This window comes from Xyrauchen texanus, chromosome 31 (assembly GCF_025860055.1).
Source record: "Xyrauchen texanus isolate HMW12.3.18 chromosome 31, RBS_HiC_50CHRs, whole genome shotgun sequence".
NCBI classification, from domain to species: Eukaryota; Metazoa; Chordata; class Actinopteri; order Cypriniformes; family Catostomidae; genus Xyrauchen; species Xyrauchen texanus.
Genome location: NC_068306.1, coordinates 26,042,165 through 26,058,604, shown reverse-complemented (window position 1 = coordinate 26,058,604; position 16,440 = coordinate 26,042,165). Strand labels below are relative to the sequence as shown.

General features: G+C 37.0%; 1 protein-coding gene across 6 annotated transcripts in view; it reads right to left on the bottom strand.

Annotated features, from left to right (window-relative positions):
- Positions 1 to 16,440, bottom strand: part of LOC127624559 (neural cell adhesion molecule 1-like) — a 307,759-nt gene that overhangs the window by 21,278 nt on the left and 270,041 nt on the right. For 4 of the 6 annotated variants that reach the window (XM_052099330.1, XM_052099332.1, XM_052099331.1 and 1 more), the window contains 2 exons: positions 6,812 to 6,936; positions 6,090 to 6,270 (listed from right to left, as the gene is read on the bottom strand). In XM_052099330.1, the coding sequence (XP_051955290.1) occupies positions 6,090 to 6,270; positions 6,812 to 6,936 (306 nt within the window). Of the gene's footprint in view, positions 1 to 1,101; positions 2,658 to 6,089; positions 6,271 to 6,811; positions 6,937 to 16,440 lie in introns of those variants that run through there. The other 2 variants (XM_052099334.1, XM_052099335.1) reach the window with 1 other exon arrangement.

Sequence of the window (16,440 nt, the reverse complement as noted above, 5' to 3'; positions counted from 1 at the left end):
AATCGCTTCTATTGTTCTCCTCATTTGTGAGTCATTTTAGATAAAATCATCTGCTAAATGAAAAAATGTAAATATGAAATGTCAATTTTGCATTTTTAGAGCGCTTCAAAAAATGAGGTGCTATAAAACATGAAATATGAAATATTTATAATAGTAAATATCATGTATATGTTGCTGTTCAAGGCTTTTTATTTAATTAGAATACATACTTTTTAATGGATGTCAATTGAGAAATAGGCTTTCTGCCCTCATAATTGTGTAATTGTAGCACCTTGACCCCTGGGTTAAATATTACAGTTAAGAAATGCGTTCAAATAGAAAATAGAAGGACTGAAGGATCAAAAATCTAACTGTGCATGTTATGACAATTAGTGAGAATGTTGCTGTGCAGCTACAACAGATCATGAGAGCAGTGCTTCAATGCTTGCGAGACATCTGTTGAATGTGACTTTTAGTTAACAGCCGAAAAAGCCTGTTTTTAACCGTTGCTGCATGGTCATTACAAATCTTAAGTCTGCTGCTCAAAAGACTCTTGGGTTGTTCACACACCTCACAGATTTGTCATTTTCCTCTTTCTTCCACCTGCTTGATTTCACTCAAAATAAAAAAGTGCAAACAAGTGGCACTTCTGGTGGTGCCAAATTTGGATTTTCAAATAATTTAGCCTCTGGCTCTGGTAATTTGAATGAAGCTGGTGATCCATCCAGGATAGCATTAAACATCCCAGGCAGGCCAAACAGGGTACTGCTTGCTTTACTGATGAAAAGTTACTTAACACCAACCCACAATGATTTAAGGAACAGTTCAGCCAAAAAGAAAAATTCTATTAGTATTTACTCACCTTAATTATTTAATCCGTGGAACACAACAGCTTTCTTCCTCATATAATAAAAGAGAATGGTGACTGAAGTTGTCTGCCCCTAATGTTGCGCTAAGCATCTCCTTTTGAGTCCATCAGAAGAAAGCAATACAAGTTTGGAACAACATGAGGGTAAGTAAATAATTACAGAATTGTCCTTTTTGGCTAAACTATCCCTTTGAGAACAGAGATGCACCTAAATATGAATGATGAGCCCAACAAACTGATTGGCACATGCGTTTACAGGAGCCAAAACTCCAGAGCGCATCACTTTATTACCATGAGATTCAATTCCAAAATGGGAAACAAAAGCTACTCCATTTTCTTGAACAAATAACCCCCCTCACCCTGTTTATTTTCATAGCCCTGCCCTCATAAGTATGAGCCTTCACATGGTAAGACACTTAATTATATTAGTTGAACTGTACTCAACACCCTCCCAGGAAATGCCTGCATTGGCCTTGCATAATAATGATACTTGTATCTCAGCTCTAGATATCATATGGCAGCCTTTGACTTGTAAACCGACCACCACCTTTTTTAAAACGGACAGCTGGCCGGAGGTTAAAATCCAGTTCCATGCCTTTTTTAGTCCATCACAAATGTTGTAAATGGATTCATATGGTTATAACAGAGGCGGTGCCATGCACACAAGAATGCCTGTGGGCTTTGCATTAAAATTTGGTCTGGGGGTTTTCATTTAAAATTTTTATGCTAAATCTGGTCTAAGCAAGAAAAATTGCCTAAAGGAGTTTAGCATTTCAGAGTACAGATGACTACTTAAAAGTAAAGGCTTGGTGAATAACTCAAACTAACATTAAGCACCATCTTATCATGGGACAAACACATGCTGCGTTCACATGTCCCCAACTTTAAGTCAAAAGCATCTGTGAGATTTCGACCCAAAACAATGTTTGTGAAAATAAACAACAAAAAACATTTAATCTTACCATACTTTCTTACAACCTACAGTGATTACAGCATGAGATTACACACTGGTGATGTGTGTCCAAAAAATGTATTACAGAATATAATCAAATTACACTGTTGAAAATGACACTTATTTGACTTCAGTGAGTTTAACAGCAGTAGCATTAGTTTTCAATGGTTTTGATTTAAGTAAATAAAAGAAATAAGTAAATAAAAATCCATTACATAAAGTATATATTTTCTGAATCTTCTAAAATTATGTACAGTTTGTCACAAAAACTTTGTCAACACAAAAACTTGGTGCCTATCCCTTTAAAGGACCCTTCCAAAATGAGTTAATAACAGATAGCTTAAGCATCACAGAAGAATAAGAAATTCATAATGCATGTATGTGATCAGGAGGAATTCTTTCAGGATTTATTTTCTTAACAGGCCCTAGAACAATTATATCATGATTAACATCAAGAAAGGCCTGAGAAGGGGCTTCTTGATAAGTGGAAAATGTTTTCTATAACTCTTCCAAAATGGTTTAAAAAATAAAAAAATAAAAAATAAACTGCTGCCTTCTCAACTGAAAATGATTATAAAAAAAAAACAAACAAACAAAAAAAACAACAACATAAAAATTATACAAGCACCGAACACTACTTGATTCCGATAACATGTAACTGATATTCTTTTTTGCTTATTTAGGCTGCAAGAGGATCAGAAGGCGTAGAAAACTGAAGATTGTGGCTGAAGAATGGGCGGTGCTTAGGATAGATGCTCCTCTTCTTGCGAGCCTCAGTTTATGAGAGCACAAACACAGTCAGCATGGAAAACATGAGAGTGACCAGTGTGTACATCACAGAGGAGCAGCCAAGGGTTGCTGAGACCACATTGCCCATACCAACACACCAAAATACACCCGAAGAGCACAAGGACAGTGCATAGAAAATAAAAAGGCAACCAAAAATGGGAGTTTGAGTGCGTGTTTGAAAATGCGATGATCCGGTGATGTCCAATTTTACACAAGGAGACACAAGGAGATAGAAAAAAGTACAGAAGGGAAGGGAAGAAAGAGGAAGGAAAGAAATTGGGGAAAAGGGAGAGGTAAGAGAGAGAGAGAGAGAGAGAGAGAGAGAGAGAGAGAGAGAGAGAGAGAGAGAGAGAGAGAATAGGTCAAATACAGAAAATTAAGTCTGAAAACTTAAGTCTTAATCAAGACTAGAAAAGAATGTCAAAGTTTAAGCAAGTTAGTAAAAACAAAGTAAGAAGCCATAGCATGTTAAAAGCACAGCAAATGACATGGACAGCATAGCAGAATGAATTGAGAATAAGAGGACAAACAGTACCCAGATGATGGGAAATTTAGAATAAGGAGAGACACAGACACAAACAATGAATTAATATGAATCAGGCAACTTTTCTGGTATTTAACAATAAAATGTCCTTTAAATGTCCATGTTTCTTTAGACAAATGCTTACAATGTAAAAAATTAAAAAGTTAAATAAATTAACTTTAATTAAAATTGTGATTAAAATGTGTAATGGAATACTTTAAAATAAGGTTCAATATGAACACATTATTTAATGCATTTAGCATCATGAACTAACAAATAATACTTTTAAATCATTTATTAATCTTACTTTATGTTAATTTAAAATTAGTTCAGGGGGCCTGGGTAGCTCAGCGAGTATTGACGCTGACTACCACCCGAGTCGCGAGTTCGAATCCAGGGTGTGCTGAGTGACTCCAGCCAGGCCGCCTTAGCAACCAAATTGGCCCGGTTGCTAAGGAGGGTAGAGTCACATGGGGTAACCTCCTCGTGGTCATGATTAGTTGTTCTCGCTCTCAATGGGGCATTTGGTAAGTTGTGTTGTGTGTGGATTTTTTAATTAGTTCATGTTAGTACATAATGCATTAACTGTAATAATTTACTACCTTTATGAATTTTAAAAATGTAAGTTAAAAATAGATGAATAAATATTGAAATAAACTTTAACCAAGATTTATCAATGCTGTAAAAGTGTTCATTATTACTGTAGTTCATGTTTGCTATTACACTCACTAATGCTAATGTAAGCAACTTTATTGTAAAGTGCTAGTCAGGAAAAAAAAGGCATTCATCTTTGTGAGTTGCAAACACCAGGGAAATGTTGCCCAGTCAGAAGACAAGGTGAAACAAACAAACAGTTTATGATGCAATATGTAAATTATGTGCTGGATGACTGAATGAGCTTTCAATGTCACTTATATTGCACAAAGTTAATGGGCATTCTATTAGAACAGCTTTATTCCATATCACCTCTAGCTGGGGAGATTTGGATGACAGGAAGAGATTCAGCATTGGTTGCATGGCCAGAGTTGAGCTAAACCCACCACATAGAATCCACAAGCACCCTATTTTAAATCCTGCCAAAGTCTCTATGTGTTTACTTTATCTGTCTGCAAAGTGGCCTTCCTGTGCAAGGGAGGAATATTTATACACCCCTCCAGAGCAAATATTAAGTGTATCTATGGGTGCTTACATGTTTGACAGCTAGCAATTCGCAAGAGTATGTGGAATGAGCCGGAGCAGTTTAAAATCAAGTGGGTATATGGGCAAATTGAATTTCCAAAAACTACAACTACCTCTCTGAAATTCTCATTGGTCAGCGAATGCTTAGATCAGAGTTCATTGCGGCAAAAGTTACATTTTTTTAAACTTTTGACCACAAGTGAACACAGCTGCTTTGAAACAATGAGTATTGTGAAAAGCACTATATAAAAATTTAGCAGTTACTTCAAAATTACTTGATATGACTTGAGTGACAAAACATCACTTCCTCCATGTCCTTGTGACGAACCATCCACATCAAATCAATGGATTCACAACGTAAACTCTAGTGGGTAGGCATTCCATATGTTTTAACCTGCCTCACGCACACTGGTCCAAAAATAAGGAAAGAGAGAAGAGTGAATTGCCAGCTGTTTTTAGACCATTTTTTCAAATGTCAGCTGTTCCAGCTGGGGCAGTGCAGACATTGGGCTAAAAAATAAAGCCTCTGTGCTTTTTGAACACCCACATGTTACACATTGAGGCTAACAATGTGCAAGTGTGGAGAGGTTCAGCTGATAGCGAGGGCAAGGGGAAAAATAAAGGCTGTTTTTGTCCATCTGCACCTGCTATGTGCAAGTGTTCCGAGATCCAAAGCTCCCACTGCTAAATGGCTGCTTCCCACTAAGCAGATGAGAAAAAGCTCTTGTCCATGCACCGGCAGATGTCTGTTAGGTCCTCAGTAAAGCATTAAACCATTAATCCTGTTGAGGCATCATCATGCAAAACCAGAGGATACATTCCCACTGAGAGCGGGCAGATAGTCAGTTCAATTCAATGTGCCTGCCTCAATGAGCCTGAACTCAGCCTCAGTCCAGCCCCAAGAAAGAGAACAGAGCGACAGAGAGAGGGATGATTTAAGGCTCAGTTTTTATCAGTAGGGAAGCAGCTCACAAGAAAACAAAAACACAGTACTGCCAATAGTGCAAAGTCAAAGCAAGCCCATGCTTTTGTTAATTGGTGTATGGTAGGAGGAGATGGCTAGCGGACCTGCTGTGGCTTTTTGCCTCCAGATTGCAAAATTGAAAATCTCATCTCCACTGATATCATCCCAAATCGCTCTGAGACAAGCAATATAGCTGGCTATAAGAGTCAGCAGGAGATTGCCAGAGGGGTCAGGCTGGAAGCAGAGGAGTTGTGTGCTGCTGAGCTGAAGCCAGGTCTATAGGCATAACCCATGGCCATCTCTTAGACATTTATCACTCTGAAACTCAGCCATTCCTCTCCTCTCTTATTACTCTTAGATTGTATCGCTCTCTAGAGGAGGCTAGGCCACAACCTGAACTGACAACAAGGTGGGCCATGTAATCCACAACAAGACCTGAGTACGATGGGATTAACAACCCTGCTGAAAAGACCAGCATATCAGGTAACCAGCATATTTTGTGTTTTGAATGCTGGTTCCCAGTATGAGATGCTGGTGGAGAACCAGGTTTGGTCAACAAGCTTCATCAGAAAGACCTTGCTTGTCAACCAGTCTCAATAACTAAATTTTGTTTTTGAGCATCTTGGTTATGCTGCTGCACCAACTAGACCAGCACACAACCAGCACAAACCAGCCTAAACAGCATGGAAATTGATCAAAGCTGGCCTTTGCAGCAGGGAGGGTTTGGGGTGAGGCAATCAGGCTGATGGGGAAGTAAGGAAGGTGGCAAGGGATCAGGCTGTTGGCTGCACTATTTGGCAGTGGCTGTGGGACAGGGGTTGGAGGTTGGCCATACCTGGAATGGTGGTGGGTTCTGGCAAGGTCCTGAAGGAAAGGGTGACAGGTTCAGATCGCCCTTGCTGGTTTTCTGCAACAACATAAACTTCATACTCTGTGTTCCATTCTAGACCCCTCAGCACAACATATTCGCTGCCGTTGGGTAGGCGGATCTCAGGCTTCCAGTCCTGGCGTTGCTTCTACAGACAAACATGTGGGTATGCTTTCAGTATTGATGGTATCCATAATTTCACTATCATGCCTGTTTGAGGCAATAAATGTTACGCTAACTCTCCCAGAGCATGTTACTATCACAGTGGTGGTCTAAATAAAAAAAGGCCTTTTAAGGCAAGTCAGTTCACTCCAAGGCCTTCTTGTAACACCTCTGGGCAGATATTCTGTATGTAACAATAGGCATATAAGTACATTTCCTATCTACTTGTATGGGGAAAGAATTAAATCTCCAAAACTGTTTGGTAAGATTACATTTCAATAACAATCAGTAATAAAATCTGAAAAACAATGGTATCATAAATGGTTTAGTTTCTCTACCATGTTGGTCCAGTTAATTTGCATGTGTGTTTAGCTCTTTTAATTGGAAGGCAGGATTTCCATTCCAACTGCCACCATATTGAGCATTACCATTTGTTAAGAGGTGGTCCATTTACTACATTTTATACAGTTTTTTGTAAATAATTCAGCCAAAGTTAAGTATGTTACCTCAGGTTCCATTATACTCACAGCTTTGTAGCGCACAAGATAGTGTTTGATGGGAGAGCCCCCATCGTCCTGGTTGATCCAGTGGACCTTCATCTCGTTGCCTGTGGATTGTGGCTTAGCCTCCAGTTTAGGAGGGTTAGGTTCCCCTGTGGAGAAAATGGCCAGGAAAACACTGTTAGGCACACTAGTACAGACTGACTGCTCAGATACAAAACGAATCCCAACGTGAGTAAATTTTTATAGGTGAACATCACCTCAGGGTTCCCAAAACCTTTGACCAATAAACTTCCATGATTTTCCAGTCATTTGAGATTCCAGTCATTTCTCAATACAGATTTAAAAGTAATTTTAAAAAGATTGTCCTCGCAAAGAGCAACTTCTAGCTGATGAACTATTTTAGAGCTGAGCAGAAATAGAAAAACTTTTATTCACTAGTAATATCTATGTCATTTGTAGATTTTATTAACATCCATGGGGTATCCAGGCCTTGAAATCACCATTTAAAAGGTTCCTGATATTTCCAGGTTTTCCATGACTCTGGGAACCATGCCACCTCATTAATTAACCACTGATTTGTGACCGACGAGGTAGTCTTTATCCTCATGTTTAAATTACAGAAATAGGTTAGCTAATTATACGACTATCTATTTTTAGCTAATAATTCTTTTAAAGTGTTGAACTGACTGGGAGGCCATTTTATAGTGCATCAAGAAACATGGAATACCATGAAGATAATCTTAAATTATCATTCAAAGCACAAGATGAACCACTTTACAGTTGAGTCACTTGTAAAACACTGAATTCCTATCTTCTTTTTTTTTGGCTGAACTGTCGAGACATCTCATCACAGAGGGTTTTTGGCAGCATATTAATGACTTCTGCCTCCCATCCATCCAAATGTGGAACATTAATGAAAGCACTTGGCTCTTGTAAAAATGGAGCTGAGACACACAGGCATGTGCAGGGCTGTAATGAGAGTTGGACCAGGATTGGTGTCAGTGATGGAGGGAGAAAGCGTTGTTGTAATGCAGTCTCTAGGGGTGCTAGTTATCTCGACTTTCCCACTACATAATAACAGCACTTAATTATCCTCCTTGCGTTGATTGGAGATACTCAGCCATTATGTTTAATAATATCAGTGGGGCCAATGGGAATGCATGTATGTGGGCTGCTTGTTTGGAATGATAGCTGTCTACCTGTGTCACACAAAGAGCCTGGAATGAGGCCACAGAGCTTTGCCATTAATCAGCATAAATAGCAGCCAAACAAGAGACCCTATTTGGAATTAACATGACAATGTGTTCATACCAGCAAAATATAATAATTACAAATGGGATAAATTTTAGGTCACGGAAATAGAACACCTGAATCTAATAATCTAAAAATCTAATAATTTGGACCTGGGCAAATCTAAACCTAATTGTGGCTGGTGATGCATAATGTGTCAATGGTTGGGATTAGGGTTAGGACAATTTTAGTTTTATATCAGCATCAAGATTTTAGGTAAAAATGTATATGGATAAATAAGGGAAAGTGCATATCTTAGGTACATTAACTGGTCAGTATTTCTTGTACAATTTCACTATTTCCAAACACCTTTTGCCTTCACTAGTTCAATTTAAATGGTCTGGAGATGTGACAAATACATTTTTAACCTGTTGATACGCACCCCCTTTTTGAGCACAAACCTTGAAAATAATCTAAAAAAACAATAATAAAAGTATCAAGACAGCCCAGAAATACAGTGTTCTCAAAGCCACAAGTCTAAAGAAGTTTAGATGATCTAACATAAAATGAGGTTCCTGCAAGCTTTTTTCTCTGTAAAATCACTGCCGGTGGACGGAGTAAAATTAAGGCTCTGCCTTAATAATAACTTGCTATTATGAATAAAACTACGCTGCATTTTTAAAAATAGACTTTGGAGATGGGCTCATTTTGTTTACGAGACTCTAATATATAAGATAATATACAGTTTTACAACATGAATGCTGCTCAGATTGCATAGTTTGTTGAAGAATGACAATGAAGGGTAATTCTTCCAGGCGAGATCTCATGTAAACAATGGAGAATATAACAATATTTCTCAGATTTATCACTTTTACCGACAAAAAGTACTATTGGATGTTTTTCAATGAACGCTTGTCATGGACAATTAACCCAAGTGTGGCGAATTGGATTCATCTGGCGATTGCGTTTTCATAACAAAGGTATGAAGTCCTGTTTTGATATTGCATGTTTTCATTTGTACTCCTGGCACATATAAACAAATTGCTGTTTCTGGAGCATTGCTATCGTGATATCAATGTTGAACCCTTAGACATTTGAAAAGATGTATAATTTGTTAACATTAATTACATTTATAGACGGTAAATTATATATTAAATGTAAGCAGAGTGATGTCACCACCGCGTGCGGGGGAATTGTGTATCAGCATTTTAAAATAGTTTTAGATGGAGTATAGCATGTCACAGCATAGGACATGTCAACTTTCAAAAGTATGTCAGCATGTCAGCTCCCCATGTTACATTTATGTCCTGATAATTCCTTATGCAGTGTTATGGTTAATTTAAGTTAGCGGTATTTTGAGATTTTTAGTCCATCAGGCATTTAGTTTAAGCACGCAAGAAAATAGAGGCTTAAGGTGTTTCCTTGATGAGTTAAAGCTTGATTAGAGTTTGTAATCGGATGCCGCAATTTAATTCCTGTATACTGTATATTGTATATTATTAGGTGTATATTGTTTTGTGGAACAGATGTGTAAACTGTGTAATGTGTAAATCAGATGTTTATTGTAATTGTCATATTGCTATGTTGCTTGGAACCGCACCCAAGACTTTCACACACTGTTGCACTTGTGTATATGGTTGAGTGACAATAAAGGGATTTGATTTGAATATAGACAAGTTAATGATAAAACAAGCAGTGCAGATTGATAGTAGTTAAACATGTTATCTGAGATCCATGAACATCATTTCCAGTTAGGTGAAGGAATTGCCAGATGCTAAGAAGACAAAACAAGGACAGATTAGGGTTATGAAGAGAAAGAGGGAAGAGGAAAAAACAAGTTATAACATGCAAGAGGTTTTAGAGGATTAGAGATTTCCAGAATCATGCATTTATGAGCCAGTCGATTGCTTACAACTAATATAACTGCTTCTACTATCACAAAATGCTACTACTTTTAAATCCAAAATGACAAAGCACACCTAGCATTTCATGTCAGACAAAGTGTCTCGTTAAAAAATATTAGGAGAGACTAAGAAAGAAACATGTGAGGGTGTTCGGTTCCTCTTTTGCATTGCCACACAGAAGCAGCAGATAGGGACAGTGAGCAGGTACATTTGAGATTACAAAGACAAACAATTAGGACATGCATGAGAGGGTGCGAGTGTTGAGACTGAGACAAGAGACAGAACCGAAGTGTGTGTGAATGCAGTAATGCCCGTGCTGCAGCTGGGATGCATTATAGGCACAAATGTATCTTATGATCAGCAAATGAATGGTGGTGGTGGTGGTGGTGTTATGCTGTCATAATAAAAATTATTTATATAAAAAAAGAAAATAAACGAGTAGCAACCACAACAACAAAAATTTATTGAATTTAAATTGTATTTGAAACTAAATTTGAGTTTTGAGGCATTTTAAAATATTTGTGTCCTAAAAGTTAAAAAATGTGAAGTTTTAGCAGACATTTTAAGTCATCCTTTTAAAGGAAAACACACTTCTCAGATTTTTGTCCAATTAAATACTATCTGGACTGAAATGTTCCTTCCCCTAATAAGGAGGCATGTTCTTTAATAAGCCCCTCCCCTAAACTTCCTGTTTGAATAGGAAATACATCAACACAGGAAAGAAAGTTGCGCTTGTCATGCCATCTCATGAGGTCTTTAAGGCCTTCTCTGTTACTGTAATCTAAAACTAGACTTCTAAAAAACTTAAATCATTACAAGAGAGTAAAAGCTGGGAGGGAAATTTCTTAAAATATAAACCGAAAATCAATTCAACATGCAAAGCAGCAGGTGCTGTTGTAGGAGAATGTTTTGGGATTATACTGTCCAGGCAGACCAGCTGATGGTTTACAAAAAGTCATATAAAGTGGGTGGTGTACATTTTCACAAAAATGAATGAATAAAACATTAGCTCATAAAATGTTATGGTATTGGATGGGTGTTTCCTGTATCTTTTCCCTTATTATCAAAAGTTAGTAACAAAATAGTAAGTGGGAATTTGACCAAAAAAAAAAAAAAGAAAAAAAAAAAAACTCAACAGAGATTTACCTTCTGTTCACCAGCGAAGACGACATCATCAGCACCATGCAAGAGTCATATGACACAGTCACATGATACGCACGTACATTATGGGTTGAAAGGAAAGTGGAAGGTAGGTGGGGGTCACATGGAAAATACAAAACATTGAAAAAAATTATACAAACATGGAACAAGAAAATTTTAAGTGTTAAGACAAAAAGTACAAAACAGAACCACAAACGACAAAAAGGAAAACATAAATTATAAACAAACACTTCTCTGTTAAATTAGATACACAGTGTATAGAAAACAATGGAACAAACCAGACTCATAAAGCAATTATGGGACATTTGTGTTCATTGTGAATCAAAATGATAAAGTAAGATTTTTGGAGCTCATTTAAACTATGTAGAGTAAGAATACTGTCCAAATTGCTTTATGAATCCACTTCACTGATAACAGTATTTCCTCTGTCTGCGAGTGGTACTTTTAAATAAGAGGGATTCAAATACAGCTCCAATGTACATTGGATTATATTTACTTGTGAATGTTGAATGTCATCAATGGTGCTGAAAAAAGAGCAGGCTAGGCAAAGGCAGAGGAAACTCATTGACTGTACAGCAAAACAGATACCACATGATCTACTGCAACAAAAAATATTGAACATGGGAGAGGGACACTACAGAATGAGCACATATGAAGCTTCAGGGCAGATTCTGCTCTTGCCGGAGTCTATATGTATGAAGTGTCACAGATTCTAACATAAAATACTGATCTAGGATCACAGTCCCTGATCCATATTGTCTTATTCATGAGGATATGAAAGAAAAAACTGAACCTAGATCAGCATAGCCTGTGAAAATACATATTTGAGTCCAGGTTTGAGATTGGTGGAGTAGGATGAGGTTGAGGAGCATCGTCCTCCGTCACAAACTACGGGATTAAACAAGGTTTGTTTGTGTGGTGAGGTCTGCATTCCATAGGTCCTATATATGACGATTAAAGTGCATTTTTGTTGTATGGGTAAGAGTATATTGTAAATCTGTGCAAAATACAGTATCATAGAAGTCTAATGGGCCACATTTGCACTGACAAGAAATTAAGATTTCTTTCATAGACATCTTGTTCTTGTTGCATGCCTGTTGACATCAGAATATTTTGACATCCAATCTGAGCCTCTTGTGGTTTAAAATATAGTTTTACGTTTTACGTTTCCAAACGGCAACATTTCCAATGTATGCAGTACTAGGGAGCGTTCTCGAACTTCCACTTTTTTGGTGGAAGAAAATGTTTTTCAAGTGTAAAGTTTGTAAACATTGCAAAATCAATGCATTTAAATAAAAAAAAAATGTATGTGGATGCAGCCCAGGACCTTAATGAGCTACTTCAGTTTAGTCTAGCGAAGTGTGTGGATTTATATTTGAGACTGCTAACAGACACATGCACTAACTATCATACCCAAAATACATCAGAAAACACTACACATTCACTCTCGAACAATTTGAGTCATGTGTCTGTAAACCACCAGGGTTCCTTACACACTGTAACCATCAAGCAATTTAGAAAGTCTGAAATCATGCTGATTATGACTCATTATAATCATACAAAAGAACAGATCTTTTGTTTGCTTATCTATCATTTACTTAAACAAACAAAATGTCAAACCTGCCATTCAATGTCAACTAAGCAAACAATATTCCAACACAGTCTAGTCCTAAAATAAATACTCTGTCATTTCTTGGGCTGAATAAGATAGCCATCTATGAAAAGGAACAATCTTTCAGTAAAAACCTTGACAGGCCCTCTCAATTTTTGGTTCATTTGTGGAGCGATCAGATGTAATCTGTGCTGTGATGGTAACTCTATTTTCAGACTTACACCTGGTGAAATCTAGTAAACATTAAGCAACAAATAGACAACTTTTTGTGAATTTGGTGATTTCTTCAAAAGAAATTTGCAATGTGGTGGTAGGGCATCATTGTCAGGGCAGCTCCATTAGTTTCCATATTCAAGACAGTATGTACCATCTCATTAACAAAGTAAATAATGCATGTGCCATGCTGTTTCTAAATATTAAGAGAAAATCAAATAACTTTCTGCATTTTCAAGGGAAAAAAAAAAAAACACACAAGTTTACTTCAAGTAGCAACGATTCAAGGGTTAAAATTAACCAATAACCATTGACACAAACAAATGTCAGTTCACATTCCTGTATGTCTACAATGCAGTGACATGTTAGACAAGTGAACCTTTCTACAAGCTGATGTTAGTGATGGTTATCTACAATGGCTTGAAGGTAATGAGCACAGTTCCAACCATTACAGGTGCGTCTCATTCCCCAAGCCTTCACTAAAATCTATTCTCTCTTCTATACCACAGATGTGTGTTCTCATTCTAAGGTGAACACCAGTGGTGCTGACCTCTGGAATAATGGTCTAGGTGAGGCGCACAAACGTGTAGCAGGCAGATAAAGAGTGGCAAACAACACTGCACACAGTCGGCATACTCACTAAGGTCTGCAGTGTTTGGAGGAATGGAAGTTGGAGTCTCTGAAGACACTGCAAGATGGTGAGAACATGGTGAGGTGTGCTTCTAGTGCAGTGATACAGTAGTAGAGTCTCTGTTACTCAATAGTACCACTTACAGCAGCCCCATAACAGCTAACTAAAGCACATCACACCATAGCAACATTCAACTGACAGTCCAGTGGCAGAGGTACATGAAATTGCAACCCATGAAACAGTGTCACAGAATAGAGACAAAAATACAGTGGCCCCAAAAAGTATTTGGACACCTTTGGCAGCTTTAGTCACATTTATAATGTATGAATGTCATTGCATTAGATAACAAAAAAGTGGCATTTGCAAACAAATTATGACAAAACCTTTCCTCTGAACTTAATTCAATATTCTGAGCCATTTTTGCAATGACTTTAAGCAACTGGTGTCAATTTTAGTGGATGCAATAAATCCCACTCAAGTTCACACATGTGTCCTAGCAGAGTAACCACAGATAGTAAAACACATTAACCTTTGTGTTAAGTTCATTTTGTGCTAACACATTTTGTGTTCCTGGTCAAAAATTACTGACCACTAAGGTTGTTTGTAAATCTCTCATAATGCATATTTCATGTGGAACAAAATAATAATAGTAATAATAATAATAATAATAATAATAATATAAAAATAATAATTACATAATAAATTAATAACCACTTGCTTGATCTGAACAAAATATATATATCATTTAAAGCCTAGAATCTTTATTTTACATTACATATAGTTGATCCTACCAATAATTAAATAATAATTTTTTTGAATAATTTGCAGAAAAAAATAAGAACTGTTTCGTTCCATTATTGCAAATGTGTTATTACAACAATTCTATTTAGAGTTGGTAAAACCAGAAAGAAGATGATATAGCCATGTGTTATATATCGTTGGAAAGGTCTCAGTTAGTAGAATACAGTTGTATTCTATTAACTGAGACCTAACAGAGACAAAAAAATGTGTCTTTTGTCATAATTTCCCTTATTACATCCCAGAACATACATATAACATGGACAACAACATGTCGTAACTTACAGCAGACTATTATAATTCTATCGAGCCCAAATGCAACATAATATGATAAATAGATAATTAAATATTTCTCAAAGAGTGCACATGGAAATAGGATGCACAAGAGAGCGCTCAACACATGATGTGTGTGTATGTGTGTGCGTGTGTGTGTGCACATGTCTTAAGAGTTTTTATCCACATATGTGCTCTTCTAAAGGATTGGAATGCTCCTGAACACTTAATATTTCTGTATTTTGTAGTCTAATCCATTCATTTTGCAATGGCCGGTCATTTTTGACCAGGAACACAACAAATGTAACATAGTGAAATAAAACCAATATAATTTAAAAGGAAATGGTACATTTTTGTGTGTGTGTTTAATATACCATATGTGAACAAAGTCTAAATGTTTTATTCCTATTGGATTAAGAAAAAAAATATAAATAATTGTCTGTGTCAAAATAACCAGAAACTGTGCTTATGCTATCTTTCTTTAAAATAAATGCCACTTGGTTTGACCACTTTTGGTTGATTTAATGTAAAGACATTTTAGTGTGGTTAAATTGTCTAAATACTTTTTGGGGCTTCATTTGATTGAGATTAACATTTTAACATATAAAAGTGACCGCTGATTTCTGTTGACAACAAAACAATATTGTGATCCTGAATCAAACATAGATGTGTCTTGAATCTAAATCATTTATTTTTGCAAATCAACCTGACCACTTTTGAACATATGAAGAAAAAAATGTAACCACTACAGCCGAGTTCAAGTACAAAGAACACACTTTTGACACCATTACGCCAAGCAAAATGACAAAAAAACATTTCTGAGAATAGCCATTTCTCTGTTGGAGAGTAACTCCAACAGACACAAACAAGATAATGTCTATGACGGCAGTGTCTATAACCTGCCACATGCTAACAGGTTCTAAAATGGATAATGACCAGTATTTAAATGTCATGGTTTGCCGAGCCGAGCTTTTACAGTGCAGTCATCTCAAGCCTCAAGGACACCCTGAGATATTTTCCTGAAAGTACATTAGAGCCAGTGACTCACACATGATCACCCTCAATAGAACCTCATCTATCTTGCATTGAGCTCAAACTCAGAGCCTTGCAGTAAAATGATAAGTACTTAGAGTGGGAGGTAATCATAAGATGGGGGCAAAATATTTCCTATTTCCTTCTTTAAGCTTAACACAATTAAGCAGAGTTGCAGGCTGTTTGTTAGCAGAGAGTCTAACAGATGACACTTTGTTAAGACTTTCAAAGACAGTTTGACTAAAGCCTGCTGAGATTCTGTCTTCAGATCTACTTCTATCTGCCTCAGTTGCCAATTTATGTAGATGAACGTGTAGATGTTTGGCAACAAAAAGAGGCTAACATCATCGTAAGTTTGTACATTGAGGATTACAGCACACCACTAAAAGATTCCTACTAAAATCCTCTTAAAACAGCCAAAGATGGTTTACTGGACTAAGCAGGCCTCATACCCTGGTCAAACTGGTCTGATTGTTGGTTACATAGAGGTTTTGGGTACTTGTCAGACTGCCAACCAGCTAAACCAATTTAGCACCAGCTTGGCGAGGCTGGGAGTCCAGATGGACCATCTTAAACCAGCTAAAACCACTAAATCAGCGAGGGATGGCTTAAGACGCAGGGATTGCATATTTCCACAGGGGTACCAGATTTATTTGAGCTTAAAGACAACCTTATGGAGTTACACAGTTTACTATTTTTGAATTCTACTGTCATACTGCACACAACGTTCTTTGTAGACACTACAGGCTCATTGATTTCACAAAACACTGCCTTGCTTTACAGTTTGGTTTGCAGATAA